Raw genomic sequence first — 24,470 nt, 5'->3', positions numbered from 1 at the left:
GGGTGGGAGGAGGGGGAGGGAAATGGGAGGCTGGGAGGAGGTGGAAACTTGTTTTTTTTTTTTCCTTTCTCAATTAAAAAAAAATTAAAAAAAAAAAGAGAATTGTCCAAGGCTCACACATGGTCATATCCCTAATGTAATAAGTATATCAGTATGTGAAGTAATAGAAATTTCTAATAGCTGTTAAAATCAAATTAAAATGACAATGTCAGATCATTCATTGATGTTATTTAATATGAAAAAAGGAATTTAATCCTGCAACGATTGCATTGTCATTTTGAAAACTGCTCACTCAGCAAGTCATGAAGCACACCTGCACATGTCTAACTCAATGCTATTTGTACATACACAGGGTAGAATGGTGGAGTTTCCACTTTATGAAAAAGCCAACCACTGTGGACTCCCAAAAACTCTCATGAAGGAGATAAGACCTTAGATTCTTAGTAGACATAGGTACTATAGATAGGGAAGACAGGAGACAAAATTAGAAGCTCCTAACAGTAAAACATAGATGAAACCAAAGCCACGGGAAATACGGGTAGAACATGAAGGATCTAAGTTTCAATGAGCAGCTTGACTAAAGCTGACAATAACAAAGGCCACTACGTGTTGCGACCCACATAGTGTGTCTGACAGTCTCGGGTGTTAAGCGGGAGGTGAAAGAGAACCCCTGTCATCTTCAGCACAGAGCACTCAGGTCATCTTACGACACTATTTATGACACTTGTCTTCAGACCCTGTCTCCTAAATGGACCTGGCTGCTGTGACTACACCAGCAATGCCCACAGCCACAGTACTTTATGTCTTAGATACCCACTGGGTTCCAAGGAAGGCGGTGAATTGTGAGGGTGAAGCTCACCTTCACCTATCAGTCTGAGACAAACTCAAACCACATTCAAAATTCAGACAGGATGGGTAAGCTTGTTGTTATTGGTTACTTTTCTTTTCTAGAAGAAATTTCACTTTTACTCTCATCAGCTGAATATCTAAGTGCCCATTTTATCACATCTTGACCAACACTAGATACTATAATTTTGCATATTGTCAGCCAATTTGATATATGGACAATTATTAATGATTTTTGCCTTTTTTGGTTTTAAGAGTAACCTCTTTCTCTTTTCTAGTATATTCATCCTCCTGATTATTCCCTCGCTACTTTGAAATTGATAATGATAATAGTTATTAAAGTAGAATATTTTAAACAGTTACCTTTTTTGTTAATCCTGTTGTATATTGTAGATAAGCACAAACTGTTTCTGACTTATCAAAGCATACCACTAAGTTATATCATCTTGAAAACAGGAACTTCTTGGCAGTAGGCAGCTGGAGGGAATGCATCTGGATATCTGCCTTAGCACACAGACCTCAAGTTCCATGAGAAAGCAAAGCCATGAGCAGGCAGCAATCCCAGAAACTAGAAAGCTGGCTTAATATTCGTGCCATTCCCATATTTAGTTTACAGTTCTTGTTTACTCTGCCCAGTGAATGTTTTACCAACATCCCTCTCAAGTGAAATCCTTTCATTGCAAAATTAATCCAGTATTAGTTTACCCAACATGCGATAACATTTTAGAACCTCTTTTCATTTCTCAATGACTATCATCACTGGTCTTCTTGAAATTCATTCATTAAATTCTGATTACTGGGCCCCATCAGAGAACCCCTCCTTTAAAAACAAAAGGATTTACTGATTTTATAATGTAAAGCACTTTGGAAGTCTCACATACTTCAAAGATCAAGAGTCATATCCTGGGAGGTGGATTAAGAAGAATTTCTTGGCAGAAGTCGTGTGGGCAGGCACATCAAGAATAGGGGGCATGGGAGCTGAGATTGACAGCTGAATCGGAAGTTGATATTGAATACATAGCTAGCATGAAAGAGTGCAAATAAATGACATCTGGGTGGTGAGTGCAATTTTCCCAGGGAGAAATTCAGAGCACAAAGACACGTTATGTGGTCCTCGTTAGTTTATGTCACTTCATTGACATTTCGGGCTCCTACTTATAAAATGGGCATAGTACGTCTTCCACTTAACAATTCACATGCCTGCTACTGGAGAGAGAAGAAACAATGAGCCAGGTGCTTCAAATCAAGAGGAAGAAAGAAGCATTGCTGAAGTACAAGTTATAACACTATTAGGACCTTTCTGGCTGAGTTTCAAAACCTCAGTCAAGTCTTGAAGTTTTCCAATATTCATGAAGTTATAATGAAGTTCAAGAGGCCACAGATTTCATTTGCAAAATGTCAGGCAATGAAAGAGAGCTTGGATTCCACTCTTAAATTATTCCTAACTGAAGGCAGATAGAATCTATAAGACCACTCTCTGCCATCTGTGAGAATCATATTTAACAATGAGAAAGCAAAGAAATGGACATTTTTTTCCTCATTAAATGTTAGCTGAATTCAAAGGAAAAGGACTCTTAAATGAAGAGAAATTATTTAGATGGGAATTCATACAAGAGGAGTATGTTCTGTTTTTTTTTTTTTTACATCACCAAGAACACAAAAAGGGCCTGGACAAAGAGAAACTGAGACCTTCATGACAAAAGCCTCAAGCTGATGGTGGTTCAATATTCGGAAAGGATGGATTGAGACACACTAATAACAACCCGTGATTGGTCAGGAGCTTCCCACCCTGTGTGTCCACCCAGCACACGTCATCTGTTGCCTTGCACAGCTCCACACTTCACCAGAAAACAAGCTGTGAAGAATGACATATGCAGGAAGGATTTTGATGCTGCTCTTAGTGGAACTGACCACTGCAATTATAAGTCAGTTAACAAATTCTGCAGTTTTCCCACACATATCAGTGAGGATAATAGACTCAGTTTACCTAGTGTTTGTAATATATGGCCACACACACATGACAAGCCTTCTTAGATATGGATTATTTACCTTGCAAAATGAGAAAGAATGCTTAAAGTAAGGGTCCAACATTCCCAGTTTGAATTCTATGTCCAGGCCTTGGGATCAGAGTATATTCACAAATTGGTAAGGGAGACCTTTAGTTCTTGATGCTGAGACCCTGAAGATTAGTGAAGATGACCCAAGAGCGCCACTCTTCCTGGTCATTCTGGTTGTCACCTTCTCTTTCCTCAAACCTTACAATAGGTCTGATAATTAAGTTCTGATCTAACTGCTGTCCACCTCTCTGCCACTGTTCACTTCCTGACAGAAATCCTAATTAACAGCAAATGGCTGAAGGAAAACCCAGCCTGAAGAATAAGGATGTTACAATAATCATGTCTGACTTATTTCTCCTCAATTTATCTCAATTGAAGGGAAACTGATACTGAACAAGAAAGAAAGAATTAAAGACTTTACCTGGGCTGGGAAGAGGGAAATGTGTTACTGTGAATATAGTGGACAAAATTACTGCCTACAGAATTTGACATATTTCCTGTCCTGGAGGAGACCCCTTGCATATTAGGTCCATTCCTTTGCTATATAAAGAAGAGTTACCCCCCTCATCAGAAATAACACATTCTCTATTTCAGGAATGGTCTCTTTCTAGGCACACAGAGGCTTGCTTGCTAGGTAACAAGAGACAATTCTGCATCTACATTTTCCCATGCAACTATCAGAAAATGCAGTCAAATATACTTGGGTACTTCAGGGTTTAATTCTGTATTTTATTTATAGGTAGGTGTGTGTGTGTGTGTATGTATGTATGGACACATGTGTGTATGTATTAGATGCACATATTTGAGAAGATAATACCATGTGTCTTCTTCAATTACTTCATTTTATTGTTTTTCTTTATTTCATGCAGAGTCTCTGTAATTGGAGCTCACAGATTTGGGCTAGTTTAGCTAGCCAGCTTGCCTCACGGATCCCTGGACAGGTAGATAACATGCCTTTAAAGGTTTATTTGAGTTACAGGGAGCAAAATGCCAGTCTTCATATTTGTGGCAAGTCTTTTATCACTGAACTATCTCTTCAACCATTTAAATCTGTTTTAAATTCCTTCCTTGGTCATTGTCCCAAATAATATGTAAAGATGAGGTCTAATGAAGAAGATTTTTTAACTAAAAAATTACTCATGTTAAGACAGAATCCAAAAAGCAAGCACCTATTCAAAGCACATTGATTTAGGGTTATTTTGGTGCCAAGGACAGCCCCTCTAAAGGATTACACTCCAGCCATATTAGATGAAAGCCACGTACTTCATTTCTTTAGAATAGAAAAGTACCTTTAAGGGCAGCTCTGTGCTCTGGAAATGGATAAGGAGTCACAATACCTTTTAAATTTTTAAAGTAAAAGGGATGTCTTTCAATGGATGTTTCTGCAAGGAAGTTCCTGGAATGTTGAGAATTATGTTACACAGTCAAGGACTTTACAAGTATAATTAGAGATAACTCTCTAAAATCAGGGTTATAGTAGATAAAATCAGGCTTTAGTAGATAACCAACTCAAATTGATTCAATCTATCCTGCAGGAGAGAAGAAAGCTGGAAAGGCATATCTGCTTTTAGTCGGAGAAGGTTAGTCAAAGAACACTTAAGAGATGTGGCACACAGGAGGGAACCTATCCACCGTTATTAGACCATCATATGAAAAATGTGAAAACAAATACATGGGGCAGCCTCTAGGAACTATTACTGACTGACGGGAGACAACAAAAGAGAGATGTTAGCACTGTAGGGTCTAGGTAAGGAATTGAGCCAACAAACTAAATGACCTGGGACCAGAGTCCTCCTTAGAATGATAAGATGCTAAATAAACTTCAGCTGTCCCTTGCTGGACTGCACTTTGTGACCCACAAAACCATTACATAACAAAGGGTGTTATTTTGAGCTGCTAACTTTGCCATAATGTGCTCAGGCAGTGGTCGAAAACTAACACTTCTCTCACCAGCTAATCTGCATGGGGCAAGAATTTTTAGACATCCCTCCCCCCAAAAAAGATAAAAGGCTATTCTAAAGGCAACTGGCCTTTATACTTCATGGAATCTGAACCCTGGTGCACTCGGGGCTCTTTCCTCTGGTAGGTAGGAGACAAAGGAATGGCCCCATTACTGAAATGATAACTAGAGGGTGTGCTGTTTCCATTCCAGTAGAGTGATTCATTCTGATTTCCATGGAATCTATCTCATCATCTACAAGCCCTGTTTCCCAACCAGTCAGCTGACCTTCAAGACCATCCTTCAAGGGCAATTCGTTGCCAGACTGATTTTTCCTCCACAAATTACAGGTTATAAAATGAAAGCAAATAGTGTATTTAGGATAATAGCAGAATAACCATGCAATCTGTATACTTGGGTAACAGATGTACAGAAATGATAAAAAAAGGAATGCTATTATTTATTTATTTATTTATTAATCAGTTGTAGTATTAGTAGAAAACAACTTGTAAACACTCCTTTAAAAGAAAAAAGTTATTTGGGGGAGCATTCTTTCTTGTCTTTTGAATTATTGCACATGCTAAAACAAATGACAGTCAACAGCATCCACTCAGGACAAATGATAGCCAGTGCACTGGGTACCTTCTGCCTTTTCATCTGGCCCAGAGCTCCAAGGGGAGGCCCAGGGCTGCTCCAGTTGCTTCCCATTGGCTACTTGGCATGCCTCCCTCATTCGAGAAACCTGCTCCCGCCTGTTTACATCATCTGGAGTTAATAGTTTGTTTACTTTATACTGACTCTCAGTAATAACAAAAGTCCTTAACCCAGGTATGTTAGGTAATGGATGGAACTAGAAAAGAACATACAGACCCAGAAAGACAAACATAGTGTGGATGCACGCATAAGTGGATACTATACATAAAGCAAAGGAGAACCAGCCTACAGTCTACAACCTCAGAGATGCCAGATAATAAGGAGGATGCCCCCGGGAAGGGGAAATGGACAAGATCTTCTGAGTAAATTGGGAGTGTGAGGGAGGGGAAAGGGTGGAAGGGGAGTGGGTAGGGGGAAGGGGAGCAGGGATGACAACATGAGAGATTTGGGAGGGTAGAGTTGGGGAAAGGATAGAGAGAGAGAGCAAGGAGGGAGATATCTTGGTAGAGGGAACCATTAGAGGGTTAGTGAGAAACCTGGCACTAGAGACATTCCCAGGAATCCACAAAGATGACCCCAGCTAGGAATCTGAGCAAGGGTGGACAGGGTACCTTAACTACCTTTTCCTTGCAAGTGACTGTCATCATAGAACCTTGGTCCAGTAACTGATGAAAGCAGATGCAGAGATCCACACCTAAGCACTGGGCAGAGTTCTTTGAGTCCAGTCAGAGACGGAAGAGTGATAGTATGAGCAATGAGGTTAAGACTGTGATGGGGAAAATCACAGAAACAGCTGACCCAAGTTAATGGGAGCTCTCTGAGGAATAGATGGCGGTGGGGTGAAGAGAAGGTGGGAGAAGCGGGAGGAGAGGGAGAAGGACCTAGGATTGCTATTAAAATAAAAAAGATTGTTTTAAAAAATAAAATAAAAAGTAAAAAATAACTCCAGAGTAATTTGAGAAATTATTTGTGAGAAATCAAAAAAAGATAAGTTTAAGCTTTACACACTGTTCATTTGGGGAGCCCTGTTTCTTTACTCCTGTCTTTGTCTGCCCTCTCCACTGCACCAGACTCATTTCCCAGTACTACACTTCCACCAAAAAGGAGGAACGTCACGGGATCCTGACCACTCAAGATCCTGAAACCTCACAAAATGTGTGAGCTCATTCTGCAGAGTCCTGAACTCCATTGTGGAGTTCTGGGTGCTATTGAGGCCAGGGATGTCACCCATGAAAGGAATTCTGAGAAAGTTAGGTAGGCACTTATAGACCAGAGACTCCAAGCTATATTCAATGCTACTTTTTATTAATACTTTTAGTTCCTTGTAACACACATACACACATGCATGTACACACACACATACACAAATACATGCATAACCCCTGGTAATTTATCTTATTTATATCCTGGGAAAAATAATGTAAAAGCTATAGCATACATTCATAACCTTTAAGCCAGTGGTTCTGAACCTCCCTAATGCTGAAACCCTTTAATATAGTTCCTTATGTTGTGGTGACTCCCAGCCATAAAACTACTTTTGTTACTACATCATAACTGCAATTTTGCTACTGTTATGAATTATAACAAATGTCTATGCTTTCCAATGGTCTTAGGACACCCCTTAAAAGGCTAGTTTGATCCACAAAGGGGTCATGATCCACAGGTTTAAACACTGCACGTTTAAGCAAATTGGGGTCTAAGAGAGAAGTATGTCACTGGCTGAAGGATATTCAGGTTTTCCTTAGGGAAAGTTCAAAGATGTCACTATTTGACAGACAGTAATAAGTAGTTCAATAGAGAAGAAAGAGGTGGAGCTGGGAGAACTCCTACTAAGGCCAATGACATGGCATTTACCTATGGATGGACAGGTCAGATTGCCCCTGTTTGTGTTCCCCTAACCCTATGAGACTCAAAGATATATAAAGAAGGCCCCCAGCAGTAGGTTTTTCAAGTTATGGTATTTTTGTGAGGGAAAATAATTGAGTGAAGTTTGCAACAGATTTCCTGCCTTGTCAGAAGCAAAACACTTTCTTGAGGTGATGCTGAGGTTATTTCATTGATAATGAGAATAAACTCTATGAAGAGAGAATGATGGACAGGGATAGTAAGTGATTTGTATACCACATCATCAAAATGTGAGTGTGCATCTTCCTCCACATAGCTCTTCTGCAGAGAGGAGCATGGGTCTCTCATGTGCCGTGGAAGAAAAAAAGATACCTTATTATATTTTGTTTTATCAGTCATTGTAGGTGGAACATCTCCATTCATACAGGTTTGCTGTGTCAGGAGCTCCTTTCTACCTGTTTTTCTGAGAAGATGCGAGACTTCACTGTAGATTTCCTTTAAGCCTTTAAGCAAAGAAAATGTCAGTGAAAATTTGAGTGCTCCAGACTTTGTCTTCTGATGATTGCTTAGTTTTACCGTGAATGGAAAGTAAAAGGTATATTGTTGACAATTTCTTCTGGGAATTCTGAATCTCTCATCTGCTGCCCTAAATAACGAATGCAAAAAGGATCAATCAAGGAAAAGGAAGTTCCACTTACTCTCTTGCAAGCAATCTCTAAACACATTTCCATACACTAATTCTGATGGGTAAGTCTTTAGTTAAATTCAAAATTCTAAAAAAAAAAACAAAACATATAACCATGTATTACATACACATAAGGCTCACTAATTTGGAATAAGAAACTACGATACTAATCCCAGCAATGTGGGATAAATTGCAGTATTTCTCATTAGCAATAGTTTCTCCTCCCCCAAGGGAGACTCTCTCTACTTGCTGGATGCCGGGCCTCGCATTGGTCAGTAAAGTGTCAGTGGAAGTGACCCAGTTTTTAGCATAATTAGCCAAGCTCTTTTCTCCTCACCACAACTATCAAGATTTCAGATAGAAGCTTTCTGTGCTTGACACCCAGAACACAAAAGGGCACAGAAGATATTTTGTGGCCAACATATACACAGCATGTAAACCATATTACTCTTTGTTCTAAGACATTAAGAGTCATTTATTGCTGTAGGAAATCTTACAGCCAGTAGCCTTTAAGTTACCCGCCCACTTGGGCATGGCCTCTTATATGATAAATGCCGATGTAAAGCATGCGCTTGCTCTCTCTTCCAGCAGCGGGATTTGGGTGCTGTTCCCTGTTCCAGCAGAGGATTGTGATCTGTGAGTCTACCCCTAAGTAAATAACCCTTTATTAAACTCAATTCTGAGCTAGTGTGGGATTTCATTTTAGCATCTGTCTTCATCTGGAGCCCAACATGGATCTGAACTCCACGCCTACGAAGTGGACTGGTCTAAAAAGCCCAAATAGTAATGAGAAAGGGACAACAGCAGAGAAAGACATTGGATAATAGAAAAGTCTTCTGAATTAAAATTTGGTATATTTCAAGGATGTGTTGACCTCACAATGGAAGCCAGGAGATGTGCTATGTTGGGGAATGGGTTTTATTCTTGTTTCAACAGGAAAAGAATACTATCAAAATTAATAAAGATTCAGTTTTAAAAAGAGAAATCTCTTGAGAAAGAGAAATGACAGCCCATCCACAGAGGTGGCAACCAAGCAGGTGGTAAAAAAAAAAAAATCTCATAAGTATTTGGTCAGGGTTCTGTTATTGTCTGTACAGGAAAATACTCATCTTCAGAAAGTCAAGAGACCCTGGACATTTAGATGCTTAAAGAGGAAAAGATAATTATCCAGATAGGATCACTAAGCAAGGAGAATTATCACTTATGAGGACATTTCATCTGAGGGCAAGAATCTCTAAACATAAACTAGAATAATAGTCATGACTCACTTAAAAATTAAAGCTGGCTTTGGAATTAGACAATGGCTCTGTCCTTCTCTAAATCAAAGCCTGTTGTTCAAATAAAAATTCAGAGTTTCTCTCTCATGTCAGAAGCCATTTTGTATGGGACATAAAGAAGAAAGAATTTAGAAAAAAATTACTTTTCTTCATACCTATTTTTATCTCCATCATACCTTTCATTGAATATATATCTGTATAAATAATGTTTAAGTTTTCCACAATGAACAATGAATTTTCCTGTAGTAATCTTTGAAGTTTCCACTAAGAAGATGGGGCCCCACAACAATGACTCTACCTGGTTGATATGATGTCATGATGTTGATAGTACTACTGTAATACCTGTTTTGGGTACCAGCTGCTCAAGATTGTTCCAACTTGGTTTGCTGAAATGGTGCACTTTTTTTTTTTTACGGCGTTCTGGCCAAAATTCCTAATAGGAACCTCAGAAAATCCTTACCAAATACTCAGAGACTATTTGCAATTATACCAGACAACAATCTTAAAACTTAACCATCATAAAAAAAAAAACTTAACCATCATTTTACTTTCACAGCATCCCAGAGAAAGAACATCACCCCCATGACAGCTGGAAGTAATTCTAGAAGACAACATCCCCTCTCCCAACAAAGTTTGTCCTCAGGGTTAGGGACATCATTTAGGGTTGATTATAAATGGTATAGGGTTGGGGGTTGGGGGAGAAATTATGTAGGCTCAGGGATCTCTTTGAAAAAAAAAAGTGGGAAATTGGATAGGATAATAGATTACTTGCCCACTTGGGCATGGCCTCTTTTATTATATATGCAGATGTAAAGCATGCACTTGCTCTCTCTTCATGCTGTGGGATCCAGGTGCTGTTCCCCATTCAAGCAGAGGATTGTGATTTGTGAGTCTACCCCTAAATAAATAATTTATTATACTCAATGTGCTAGTATGGGATTTCTTTTTAGTATTCATCTTCAGTTTAGTATTGTTGTATATTCTGTATGAACCTACTGAACTAATTCAGTATTTGGTACTAAAGATCTGAGGGATACTGTAACAATGCAACTAATCATGAAACATCAAATATAAGACATGTAAGAACAAGTAGCTGGCAATCTGTGAGCAGGTCTGAAAGGACTTTAATGTTTAGTGATAAAATGTTATATGACATTGTCATGTGCTCCAACTTGACACCAGACACGCTGCAAAATGAGCTGGCATGTTTAGGCAAGGAATTTGGAGGGTTAAACATGTAGAGATGAAGATGAAATTGATTCTCATTTCTCTCTGGGGATGATCACACCAAGAAGTTTTAGTACTATGCACAAAAAAAGACAAAACAAAACAAAAAAGGCACTATGCATTCAAATTTATTCCAGGACTAAGAAAAGTTATTTTTTGTTATAATCCAGGGAATAATTAATTTGTCACTCATAAATATTTAATATAAAAGAATTGGATAAAATGATATGAACCTGTGACATTCATTGGAAATTAGGCTTACTGCACCTAAATTAAGTCTACAGAAAGGATCACATCTACAAGGAATTTTAGGCATTACTATTGGCATATATCATGACTAACAGACTAGGTAAAAAGAAACCATATAACTTGTCAGTTTTACTAAGAATATTAGAAACCTAAAATCTAACTAAACTAAACATTTTAGTCTAAGCTAAAAATGAATGACAGGAGCAACATAGGATTTAAAATTCTTCTGGGTTCCCTACCTGCCAGGGACCAGAAAGAAAAGTAAGATACCCACACCAGAGGAACAGCCTCTAATAGCCCATCACATGAGGCTGAAGTGGATGGTAGGATATAAGGAACCTTCCTGAGAACAAACGCAGGGGCACGTGTCTTCAATTGCTGATATGGTTTGACTTTTAGAGACGTACAATGATAACGACTTCAAGGCCCTACCCCTAACTCTTCTACACCATTTCTGCTCTCATCTTCTGGCAACAAAGGCAGGGCTACAGCTCCAGAGAAACTAAAAAAAATGTAGACAACAGAAAGGAACTCTAAGCCAAGTACCTATTAGTGATACAGTGTTTGCTTAAGGTGTACAATACCATGTGTTGAAGCCCTAGAAATACAACAAACAAACAGATGGTTTATAGAGAGTCTAATCCTTGCTCTGTCTAGACATTCTGTCTAGACATCTAGGATAAAACAAAGGTCCCTCAAAGATGTCGCATCCTCACCACTGAATGTGCTGAAAAATTCTTTTACCCAGTAAGAAGGACTTTAAAATAACACAATTAATCTACTCTTGAGATGGGGTGACTGTCCTGAATTATCTGGATGAGTTCCATTTTACCACATGAATTCTTAACAGTGGAAAGCCCATGGTCAGAGAAAGGTGTGGTTGAGGAAGAAATTCAGACAAATGCCCTGTTCCTCTCTTTGAATGTGAAACAGAGCCATGAGCCCAGGAAAGCAGGTGCCCTCCAGAAAAGGCACAGCACCAGATTCCCCTCTAGGTATTCCATCATTTAATGTGGGTCCACTGGCAGTTTTCTTTCAGGTCGGTGAGATCATTCTCAGGCTTCTGACCCACAGGCATTTAATATAATAGGTCTGTACTGTTTATATCTCTGTGTTTATACTAGATTCTTTACATTAATATTAAAAAATAATTATCCAATGTAGATATGGAGCAGTGGTCTCAACCTTCCTGATGCTGTGACCCTTTAGTATAGGTTCTCATGTTTAGTGACCCCCCACCTATAAAATTATTTTTGTTACTTCTTCATAGCCGTAATTTTCCTACTGTTATGAATTGTAATGTAAATATCTGTGTTTCACAATGGTCACAGGCAATCTCTGTGAAAGGTAGCTCAACCACGAATAAGAGACCACTGACGTAGAGAAACATGGTGTTCAGCCATGACTTAAAGTTGGGAATGCCTATACTTGTAAGCAGAACAGGTCTCTCGATAAATGAACACAGTCAACAGAAAAGGCTGGCTCAGCATTCAGATTGGTGACGATCTTATGAACTAACGTGGAGGCTGCAGCCAGAAGCAAAACAACAACAAAGCATTCAACTTGGATAGTGCTAGAAGGGATTTTGAGTTATTTTGAAAGTGTTAAACAGCTTTAGCAAAGATGAAACTAAAGAGCTGGGATGAGGTTATGACACCTAATTTCTGCCCCCATGACTCAATCTTCCACCCAGACTCCATCTCCAAAAGGTTCCATGGCATCCCAAATCAGACCATCTGCTGACATGTATTTCAAACTCATGAGTCTGTGGGAGACATTTCATACTCACACTGTAGTGGGATGAGTTTGAAGACCAGCTTATGGATGTGTAGAATGATGCTCTAATACTGTGATATAGAGAGGTAGGCTACAACATAAGCCTTACCGGCAGGCTGATTACTCATGGCCACATTCCAATGCTCAGTGCAGAAAAATAACCTGTGGTATCAGATCTGCCTTCAAAAAGCAGCTACTGGGGAATCTATTCCTATGGAACTCATTTAGGATAAATCTTGATTTCACAGTAGTCCAAAAAGTATCATGTTAAATTGCTCTCAGGATTAAAGAGTTTGCTTATAATGAGGACATGAAATACTCCCCTCACCCTTAATGGCAAGCTCCATGTAGCAAAACTAATGGAGGAACAGTACTATGCAAAGTGCAATTCTGAAGTGTCACTGGCTCTTGAGTACTTGCAGCCACCTGTCTTCACACTTAAAATCCTTTTAGGTTTTCTCTGCTCAATCATCTATCCCCATCATGAAGAGGAGTGCACAAAAAGAAATAAATATATACCCAATATCCGATCCAACCATTCCAGTCATTGTTAATATTTTAAATCCTTTTTACCTGCTATTATTCTGTCTATGTACATATGCAAGCATGCCATGGTGCATGTGTGGAAAGCCTGAGCTGATGGGTCATGTTAGTAAGGATTTCTTTTTAGATATATAGACAGATATTCTTCACCACTTCTAAGACCTATAGAATATGGCATTTAAAGTGTTTTAAGAACTTATACTTTTCTCAACAGTCTGCATCTGAGAGCACCAGTCTACTTCAAGAGGATTATGGGCATTGAAACTCCTTATAGAGTTTGCTAGCCATTTGGGCAAGAAACTGCTCTTGCCTGGACTTCTTGATGGTATGCTGTATGAACTGGACATGCAGGACCCACAGAAAAGTGACTACTAAACTTCACAAAAGATGAGATGGTCCTTCAGGGTTCTTGCTTCACAGAAAAAAAAACCTGCCACACATTCTGCAGGGCACAGAAGAAAGCAACTGATGAACTTTGCCAGTACAGGGCAGAACAGACTTTCAAATTTCTTGCTTCACTGAAAAGTCTGCTAGATACTTTGGTCCTGTAGACTGAAGATGGAAGCCCCAACATTACAGAAAAACTTTGGGTAACTGTCCACACAGCAAGATTTCTCTGTCAATTCTAGAGTTTTAGAAGTTGCTTACAATGTACTTCCTGTTAACTTAGGTAATATTATATTCTTCTGGGGTTTTGCTGGAGTTGAAGACAGATAGCATTAGTTAATGTTTTCCTTTGTTATGATAAAATATAAATTAGATATAAAACTTTAGACTCATAAAAAATATTATAACTGTAATCCCTACTTGATACCTGTGTTGTTATATGTAATTTTACTATGTTAAATTTAAAACCTTCCTTTTTATTTAGACAGAAAAGGGGAGGTGATGTGGGATGTTCTTCTGTATATGTGTCACTTTTATTGGTTAATGAATGAAGCTGTTTTGGCCAATGGCTTCCCAAGATAAAGTCAGACGGGAAAATCCAAACAGAGATATAGAAAGAGTAGTTAGAGTCAAGGAGAGGCCATGTAGCTGTCGAAGGAGACCGACACCACCAGAACCTTACCAGTAGGCCACAGTCTTGTGATGATACATAGATGAGTAGAAATGGGTTAATTTCAGATATGAAAGTTAGTTATCAAGAAGCCTGAGCTAATAGGTCAAACAGTGTTGTAATTAATATAGTTTCTGTGTGATTATTTGGGTCTTGGCACCAGGGAAGTAAAGAGTAGTTGCCAACGACACACTTCATTCTGAGTAAAGTTCAGAAAACATTTTACTGTGCTCTGAGTTCAAAGGAAAGCAAAAGCCTTTAACTTTTCATTTAGAATGAACTCACAAAATGTATTGATTTTTTTTCTGCTGTAAAAACCCTAGAAATTTACCATTGGCATTTCTGTGTGTAGTATCTCCTTGATTCTTTCATGTAAATTTAAATTACATTTTAGATTTAATTTCCATATGTCTATGAAATACTATTATGAACAAACAATATAAACTTTCACTTTCTGTATTGTTCTTATGCATTTTGAGAGTCATGCATATCAAATGAGCTCCATAGTCCAGTGATAAAAATGCAGGCATACTTATGAAAATTATCATTAACATCAAGAAGAGAAGTTAACCTATTAGCCTTTCCATATTATTGATAGCTACATTTCTGTCATTCATTTTATACTTCTGGATTTTAATTTTGTGTGTGATATTGCTGTTAGTTTCCATAGAAACCTTTATTAAGCTTCATTTCAGATTTTGCTATGTAAATAGAGTTTACATGCATTAGATTGCTGATTTGAAGACTGAGAGTACTGAGCCAAGGCTGAGTGATTTGGAAATCACTGAGACTAATTAAAAAGTGCTTTATGCAAAGTCCACATCACTGTTTAATTAGCTGACTACATCAAGGGATTTGGAGATGTGTTGGAAAAGCACAAACTGACATAGCCTAACTCCTAAAATTTTAATCATTGGGAGGACAGTGGAAAGAGTGGCATTATACAAATCAATCATTCTCTTGTAGCAAGCGACTTAACTACTGAAGGGATTTGTATCATGTTTGCATTGGAATAGCACTTTATCTTTCCTAACAAGAATCACTGGACAGGTCCCTTGGATGCCTGCTCATGGGGATTTGGGTTAGAAAGTACCTGTAGATACCTCACTAACTCATTTACGTTTCTGTTAGCTGATGGATACTCTACCTTAACCTCTGAGTCTCGGGTTCAACAACTGCAACATGATAATAGTACCTACCTCACACAGATGCTTAGCAAGTTTAATGAAATAATTTGAGGTTTTTTCTTTTTGCAAGGAAATAATATTACTTGGAATTACTGTTGTCTCTTGCTCATCACAAGAGACTGGTTTCAGGAAAATCCTCTTTTACAGACACCAAAACCTAAGAGTAATCAGGTCTTTTGCAGAAGCTGGAGTAAAACTGGAATATGAAATCAGCCTATCCTCTTGCATATTAATGTCAAATATCCAGACTAGTTCTAACGTTGCAGACAGTGTACGTTTTCCATGACAGAGTCGCAAGGTTAAGGATAATGGCAAGAAGGAAGCCTGTCCATAGTACTGATGCAACATTCCTCAAGTAGTTTCTCCACATTTGATTGAGTGTGCAAGTGTGGAAGCCACGAGTATGAGGAGTTGACTGTACCTACTTCTAGTACTGGTGTCATGTCTGAGCAGAGAAAGAGTGATTTTGGTCATCTCACAGAAATACAGTTCTTGAAGTTGTAAGTTTAACATTACTACATCCAAAAATGTGAAATTCGAGGAGCCATACAATCAATCCTTAATCACCTGTACACAGTGTTAAAAGACATTTGCTTTTCATTACTCTAGATGCTCTTGTAGCACGAATAATGAAAACCTAGAGACAGAAATTGGGGTTCAACCCGAAAACAAGAAAGCAAAGCTGCCAAGTCATTATAGAAGTCTTACCTCTAACAGGGCTGGGTGACCTACCACGAACTAAGCTGACTAAACCTCTCTCTCCTCCCATTTTATATTCCCTCTAGTGCTGGGATTAAAGGCCTATGACTTCTTAGGACTGGGATTAAAGGTGCGAGCCATCACCACTTGGATTTGTTTCTGCGTTGATCTTGTGTAGCCCAGGGTGTCCTTGAACTCACAGAGATCCATCTGACTCTCTCTTCTATCCTGGGATTAAAGGTGTGTGTCACCATTGCCTGACCTCTAGTGGCTTTAGCTTTGCCTCTGGTTCAGCCAAGATTTATTTATCAAAATACAAATAATATACCACTACAAGCTCTCATATTTTTTCTGATTTTAAAAGCAATGCAATGAAAGGTGTGGAAGCACATACCTTTAATCTCCGCACTCAGAAAGTAGAGGCATGTGGATCTCTGTGAGTTTGAGGCCAGTCTGTTCCACATAACTACATAGTGAATCTCAGGGCAGAAGGAACTATACAGTAAGGCTACGAAATATTTTTATTTTTCATAGAATTTTAAGTCATACTTGATATGTTACATATGGCCTTTAAAACATGAATATTGTGTTTATCTTAAATTTATGGATTTCTTTTTGCCATTAAAATTTCAATGGCTATATAACATTTGTATATAGATAATATGGTTTAGTCATTCCACATCCTTCCTATACATTGAGTTTCTATACCATTAACACATTAACCAAAGTGCTTTAGTGAAGTAACAAGAAAATCTTTCTAACTCACTCTTTTCCATTTTCAAAAATTTTCTTGAGTTTTGTTTCCAGAAGTGGAATTAATTTTTCCAGAAGTTCACTCTGAAGATATGAGTTGTTCACAGGCATTTTGAAAATAAAATGTTCCAAAAGTCAACTCCCACCAGCCCTGCATGAGACCCTCAGTGTTTTTCCATTTTTATTGCCTTGTGATAATCACAGCATGTATGTGGTGCAGTATCTCACATTCAGGAGGATTACACTTCCTATGCTTTTGATATTGCAGCTTGTCTTTACACTCCCCATTTAATAGCTCTGCAATATTCTTTTCCATAAAAGCACCATAATTACTTAGCCATTCTTATCTTATTGTTGGACATTTAGGATGCTTCCAATTTTCCTTATTAAAAAACAATGAATATGAGGCAGAGGGTTTTTCTTGGCTGTTGCTGTTACTATTTTTAGATTGTCCCCTTATAAAAGATCCCTAAACATGTAATTACTAGCTTAAAAGCATGGTAGCTTGGGCTCTCCTAGAAACACGTATATATTTTTGTAGCAAAGCAGTGCATTAGTTAAATGCATAAGTTTACTGAGCTCACTATGTCCTCAGCCTCTTTTCAAATCTACTCCATTTATAGTCATAACTTTGGTTTTATGTTTCTCCTTTATTTCTCATTTCTACCAACTGGAAGCAAATGGGAACAATGTCTTATAATTTACTGTACTGTATTGTCTGTTGTCCATGGTATAATAAAACTATCTGGTGGTAATGCTCATCGGTTCATGACTTGTAGGGTATTGATGACTAGTCCTATGCTCCAGTGTGGATGTGTCCTCAAAATACACGTTGGTATTTAATAGGAACTGAACCTTTAGAAACTGGATCTTCAAGAGACCACATGAAGGGAGTTATTGCCTATATTTCAAACGGGGGTTGATAAAAGGCTATAAACTTGTCCCCATTTTCTGTAGGGCATCTAGTAAGATAGAATTCCAAGACTCCTGGCAAACAGAGTTGTACCACAGTACCCTGGAGACTGCCATTAGAGTTTAGACTGTAGTTTTTTATGATAAGTTTGCTTTATCATTATTTTTCCAGTTATGGAGACTTTGTACTTGAATTTACTTATCATGCAAATGAGATCAAAGATTAGCCCAATTCAGTTCCTACCACATATAAGCTGAGATAGATCCTAATTTGTTTTCCTTCATTGTATTCTAGGGTGTAACTTCTCTTTTTCCCTTTGGAAGTTTGGTCCCAGTGGCAATTCACAAATTCTGAAAATCAACCAAGAAACTGACTGTCAGTCAGGGTTGAAGAAAATGTTATATTTTGGCACCCTTCTCTGCATCTGTTCTTTGAAATAGCCTGGATTAGAACTCAGATGAGAATTTTAGGAGGGGCCCACCACGCCCAATTTTTCTCTACTACTTGAATCTCAGTTAACCTTCAATTTATTAGTCTTAAGTCCAAGCCTTCAGAGCCTTAACCTAATCCCATTCTGCTTCTTAGAATCCAGTTTCTGAGCTTTGAAGCCATCTGAGCTCACTTCCAGAAAAGACATAGTATAAATCAAAAGGAGGCAAATCCTCAGTGGAAGATCTCTGAGATTAGCCAGTCTCCAACCTTGAGAGATGAGCTATAAGCAGCCAAGAGCAGCAAAATCTCCCAGCTGACCCTAGACTTACGAACTAAACAAATTGTTATTTAAGCCACCAACCCTTAATGGTGGCTTGTTTTGAAGGTGTATTGTAACAGTAGATAACTGATGAATATTTTCTAGAACCTTGCCTTCTATAACCCTGACAGAGCAATAGTTTAATTCAATTAAGGAATAGAGCTCCCAGCCTAGGAAAAGTTCAGTGTATTTCTTTCCTCTTCATAGGAATGATACAGCATTACACCCGGGTCTTACAGAACAAAAGCAACTATTTGTGTAGTTCCTGTGATAAAGAGGACTTTACCTAAAGCAGTGAAGCTACACAACTTGGGAATTCCAGTGTGCACAGAGGTGATGCTGAAGATGGGACTCATTGACAGTCAAGTGTTAACTGTGCAGTGCTGTGTGCGACCTGTGGTATCTGCTGCTTTGTGGAAATTGGTATCAAAGCTTAGCTGGAATCATAAAATTCTCCAACCTTGTGTTGTGTCCAGACACTGTAAGTTTTCATGTTATTTTCACATAGAGATCAAACTCTGATAATAATTTCATGCAATATGAACAATATTTACCAGCTGCTTATTTCCTGTTAATATTTTTGTTATTATTGATAATTTGTCCTGTTTCAAAAATTAACTTATTTGTTAAGATTCAACTGTGCTGTTTTAAAATTGTGTGTATGTGTGTGTTTTGTGTGTGTATGTGTGTGTGTGCATATACATGCACATGCATGAGCTGGAGATACAAGGGGGCCCTTTACAAGAGCAGTATGCCCTCTTAATTACTGACCCACTTAGTTTTATATTTATGTGTTTGTGTGTGTGTGTGTGTGTGTGTGTGTGTGCACATGCATGTGCTGGTGTGCTCACCTTCTCTTTTTGTTCATTTGTGTGGAGGCCATAAGAGTTTTACCAGTTGTCATATTCCATAATTTTCTACCTATTTCTACCCAGGAAGGGTCTTGAACCTGGGGCTTGCTTTTAGTTAAGCTGGAAGCCAGAAAACTTCAGTGATCTCACCCTCTAACACTCAGAGTTGAGATTATATATATATTTTGTCTTTTGGGTGCTGGGATCTGAACTCTGGTTTTCATGACTGCAGAGGAAATGTCTTAGCTGCTGAGTGAACTGTCTAACCTCTATTTGTTGGGGTTTTTTGTTGTTGTTGTTGTTGTTTGTTTTTCTAGACAGGGCTTCTCTGGCTATCCTGGAACTCACCTTGTAGACCAGGTTGGCCTTGATCTCACAGAGATTCACATGCCTCTGCCTCCCAAGGGCTAGAATTAAAGGTCTGCCCCAGCCCTCGTGGTGATTTGTCATATTTTTAAGTCAAGGCCTCGCCTAGGATGCCTTCAACTCTCAATCCTCCTGCCTCAATTATTTGAATGTTGGAACTAGAGGCCTGAGTCATCATGATAGGTTCCATGTTGACACAGTTAATCAGCACTGTCAAATATAGCTGTTACATGTATCTTAACTGTGCTTCAATTTAAATTAGCTAAAGATAAATGAAACACATTTTTGGCCTCTCAATCTCACAAGCCACAGTTATGTGTCAGAGGCCACCTTAGTGGACAGCAGAAAGTCAGATTTCTATTACTGCAGAAAGCTCTATTGACCAGCCCTTTTCTACAGTGTGTTCTAGTTTACAGACTCCATAAATGCAAATTTTATTATCTTCCTGGTTGTTTTAATGTATTCACAAGTTAGTGTTTTGGGTGACTGTTGAATTAATTTCCTGACTGATGAGGCCAGCTACAAGTCAATTCACTTTTACTGGATGATCCCAAGCTGCCAGCTTTCGGTCAGCTTTGCAGGTCTTGGTCAATGACTTCTACCTCCTCAAAGCAGAGTCATGCTTGACAATCTGTCAGCCAATCCCTTTAGCCCATTCAGGATCTCACTCGGGATCAACTTGGAAGTGAATCTCACTCTCCATATTTCCACATCTGTCATAGCCCAGTGCACATACCCTCAGCTACACTCTCAGGGGGCTTCATTAGGCATGTTCTTCAACATTTCCTCCCTGCTTGTCCATTCCCTGACTCCAACAGCACTGACCTCATTGTCCTTCTACCAGGCCAGTGTATGTGTGTTCTTCCTTCTTCCAGGGAAGCTCCTGCTAATGTTAGGTTGCTGGCACTCAATGCCTTATGTCTGTAGTTATCTTCCCAGCAAGGTTTTCTCCACTCATCTTTTCTAAATTGCAACCCTTCAATTCCATTGGCTCTTACCCTCTCCATGGTTCTTACCACCAGGTAACAATGAGCATACACCCAATCCCTCCTGCTGTTGCTTTCCTCCTCTTCCTTCTATACTTTTGTTCCTCTTCCTTCTCTTCTTTTCAGCATATTTCCTTAAATTGAGTTATAGCCCTTTGCAATAGTAGTAGGTGCTTATTAAATATTTATTGCATGAAAGAAATATATTTCATATAAAAATAATGGCTCTCAAGAAAAGCATTTCTGTACTATAAGAAAATGCAAGTTGAATGATTATTTATTTAAGAATTATGTAAGCATTCAGAGATGCAAGACCTGTCTTCGTGGATATTACAGTTTAAATAATAAAGTGTTTTATGGAAAACAGAACAATGAAAAGTAACATTGCATTAAAAGCCAAGGAAAACGGTCAAGGCATTGTGCTAGGTGATCAAGAGGCACAACTCCAATTTCATTATTTCTGGTTATTACAGAAAAATAGAGAAATCCTGCCACTGCTCATTCTAAACATCTTGGTTCTGTAAATAAAGAGATATATTGAGAAGACTGATTGGACTTTTGGAATTCTTACCCTCTATGAGTCTGTTTGAGGGAGAGGAAAAGTCAAAATGTGTGCGTGGCAAACAGGTTTTCTGTGCAGTACCTACCCACCCCTTCCTCCTGCCTCGCAGACAATCTGTATTTCTTAATCTCCCTGTTAGCCATATTGCAGATGTCCTAAAAGCCTAGATGGGAAACAGATCTATACCAAGCAATTCTCTCACAGAACTCTGTTAAATAACACCAAGCTAGACATATCATACTCTATTTACATGTATTGACATTATAAACTTTTCTTACGGAAAATCTAAGTATTATTGAAAATAGAATATTCTATACAACAAACATTGTTCTTACCCTATCTTGCAAAAATTCATTGTCTTGGTTTATTTATCTGTTTCACTTTGATATGTCCTAAGAGAATACATGCTTAAAGATCAGGAGTTATAGATTATATTCTTTTTTTTCCAATTGCTTCTATACACAGGGTCTATACATTCAAGTGAAATGAATAATAAATTTCTAGGATGTTCTAAGTACCTAAATCCAGGAAACCCACATCTTTGTCATGCAATAAAAATGAGACCATTATTAGAGACCAATCCATCACTGTGGGCAAATCTTCATGCTATACCATCTTAGTGTGATCAAATGGCTTGGAATGGCATTATGATAGACCAAAGACAATTTATTTACTTTTGCATCATGGATCTTACTGGAAAATGACAAGAGGTAGCCATGTCCCCACTCAATAATGATAACTAAAATAATAGTTCCAGTGTTGTAAGTGTAAGTTAAGTAATTCCTTAGAAAAAAAACCATCATTCTGTGTGGTCCACCTTCAAAAGATATGCTACCCTTCCTACTGGCTTGAACGAGCCATGTTCCAGCAGCCACTGTCCAGCTCGAAGCCATCCTCTGGCAGACAGGTGAGACTGCACTTTCTTGGCACCTGCATGCACAAATATGTTAACTGTATGGCCTAACATGACTTCCCCTGACCTGTGTATTAAAGCAGTCACAGAGAAAAGAACTATATCAATGATGCTTATGTGTATCTGTGGCTACCATCACCTGCGTGTACAAAAACACCTTTCCCTCTAGTTCAAATATTGGATGTCTAACTGCTCTGATTGCTGGTCATCTAGTTGTACTTCCTCTTTTCCTCATAGCTGCACCAGAGACTAGTCTTCCTAACGTACAGAAACATAAACCCATGATGGGAGGGCGACTACATATGTCTACTTTATTTAAGCTATTTTATGACCTAAGCTTTCATTCCCCACTCCCGTTGGAACCCCAGCTCTGACACAGTTTATTCACATTCGGAACCTGTAATAGAAGTAGAAAAGATGACCCACATTGAGCTGTTACTTTGCCAACAGTTACCTGTGCAGATTTTTTTAAAGTTGGGGTTTTCCAGGAGGTGTCCAGGTAGACGACACTGGAAGCGGTGTTGCCAGAACTCAGGGAACCAAGGATTCCTTGTGTTGGTATCTAGCCTCAGCTTCAGGAAGTAGTCATCAAACGACCTGACCTCTGGAGACTGCAGCTTTATCGTGATTCCTCCGTTGGCTTCCACCTCATAGCCTTCAATGACTTCGTCTCTGTCTGCCCATCCATCACTGAAACAATTCAGGGATTGGGGTAAGGAGAGAAGAAGACAATGTCTCACAAATGAATTCAGAAATATCTACAAGCAAAGTAAGTCAAAGAAGTTAAAGTCTACATTTTTTCTTTTTCTTTTTTTCTTTTCTGAGACAGGGTTTCTCTCTAGCTTTAGAGACTGTCCCAGAACTAGCTCTCGTAGACCAGGCTGACCTCGAACTCACAGAGATCTACATGCGTCTGCCTCCTGAGTGCTGAGATTAAAGGTGTGTGCCACCACTGCCCAGCGAAGTTAGTCTACTTTAAGCCACTGTCACTATCCCTTAGGAGTTCCCGTTCACTAGAGAGGAGAAAGTTGTGAACATGAAAGCTTCAGCTTGTGTCTTCACACACAGAAAGTGATGTCAGCAGTGATGATAGTGTCGGTGACCACAGCCAAAGTTCACTGAGCCTTCCCTAGTCAGACTGTTCGGTTAATCACTCTCATGGAACAGATATAAAACATTTTCAGAAATTACCCGAAGTTTTACTGAGCCCATGCAATCAGGTTCCTGTGTCTAGTTCTCATAATGCTAAGTAATACAATCACCTTGTAATAACTGCCCACACCAGAGACAATAAAGCCCAAGTGTTCAGATTCTTCATACTAAACACTCAACATGTGGGGGATCCTGCAGGTGGTCATGGCAGTGAAATAAACCGTGAAGGGGAGAGAATGAAAACTCGGTTCACATAGTCTTCGTCAACTGGGACCAAGACACTGGGGATCCTGGTGCCAGGTGGTTTATTACCAACAAATTTAAACATAGTACAACTTGGAAAACAGTGTCCTGGCTGTAGTACAATCCCTGGTGCACAAGGAAGTGTACTTACATTGAAACTTGACTCAGGAAATATGTCATCTCTTCCAACAAGATGGGTCTAGAGAAAGGCTACCTGTATTAGCTTAAGGACCTAAAGAAGGGTCTGGTCTTGGCCATACAGATAGTATAGATGTCATTTGGGCTATTAGCCACCTCAGGTAGGGATTGTGGATGCTTGGGGCAGAGCCTCTGGCTCTACAGATAATGTAAGGGTCATTTAGACTATTAAGTATCTCTGGTCCTGGTTGTGGAAGCTTGCAGGACCCCCTGTCTGTAAGGATCATTTAGATTACTAGGTACTTCCAGTCCTGGTTGTATGAGCTTAATATAGCTTGGCCCAACAGAAAAACAGATAATGGGGTTATTAATCACCTCCAGTTCCCAGCTTTCTAGATGGAAGAACAGGTACATCTTTCCCATCAAAAAGACAATTCTGTGTTCATAGCATTCCCAGCCTCCCTGGAGACCTGTGAGTACAAAGACTTTCTCGCTGTGCTCCCAACAAATGTGGTTTCAACACTATACTCAAACCATTATAAGAGTTGTGTGCTATGAAATAACAGATGAATTTATCAATGTTTGCTCCTGGGATATTTTTCTAAAGAGAAGTTGGGACCTGCCCCCAGAAAGTTTAGTGGAGCTAAAGGGCATCTTAAGACCACCTTGGCCAGAGAAAGATTTATCTCTAGACACATAGATATAGCATAGCCTCCTGAAACTAGTGGAACATAATTGTTGTAATAGGAGCGGCGGGGCTGCGTCCCCAGCACCCCACTGCCCACAAGGCTAGCTTTACCC

At 39.0% G+C, this 24,470-nt stretch overlaps 1 protein-coding gene across 3 annotated transcripts in view; it reads right to left on the bottom strand.

Annotated features, from left to right (window-relative positions):
• Positions 1-24,470, bottom strand: part of Grm1 (glutamate metabotropic receptor 1) — a 388,725-nt gene that overhangs the window by 81,280 nt on the left and 282,975 nt on the right. For all 3 annotated transcript variants that reach the window (XM_026786206.1, XM_013351434.2, XM_026786205.1), the window contains exon 4: positions 22,591-22,826. In XM_026786206.1, the coding sequence (XP_026642007.1) occupies positions 22,591-22,826 (236 nt within the window). The remainder of the gene's footprint in view (positions 1-22,590; positions 22,827-24,470) is intronic.

The sequence above is a fragment of the Microtus ochrogaster genome, linkage group LG4 (genome assembly GCF_000317375.1).
Source record: "Microtus ochrogaster isolate Prairie Vole_2 linkage group LG4, MicOch1.0, whole genome shotgun sequence".
Classification (NCBI taxonomy): domain Eukaryota; kingdom Metazoa; phylum Chordata; class Mammalia; order Rodentia; family Cricetidae; genus Microtus; species Microtus ochrogaster.
Note: the sequence above shows the minus strand (reverse complement) of the source record. Positions and strands in the feature narration are given on the sequence as shown.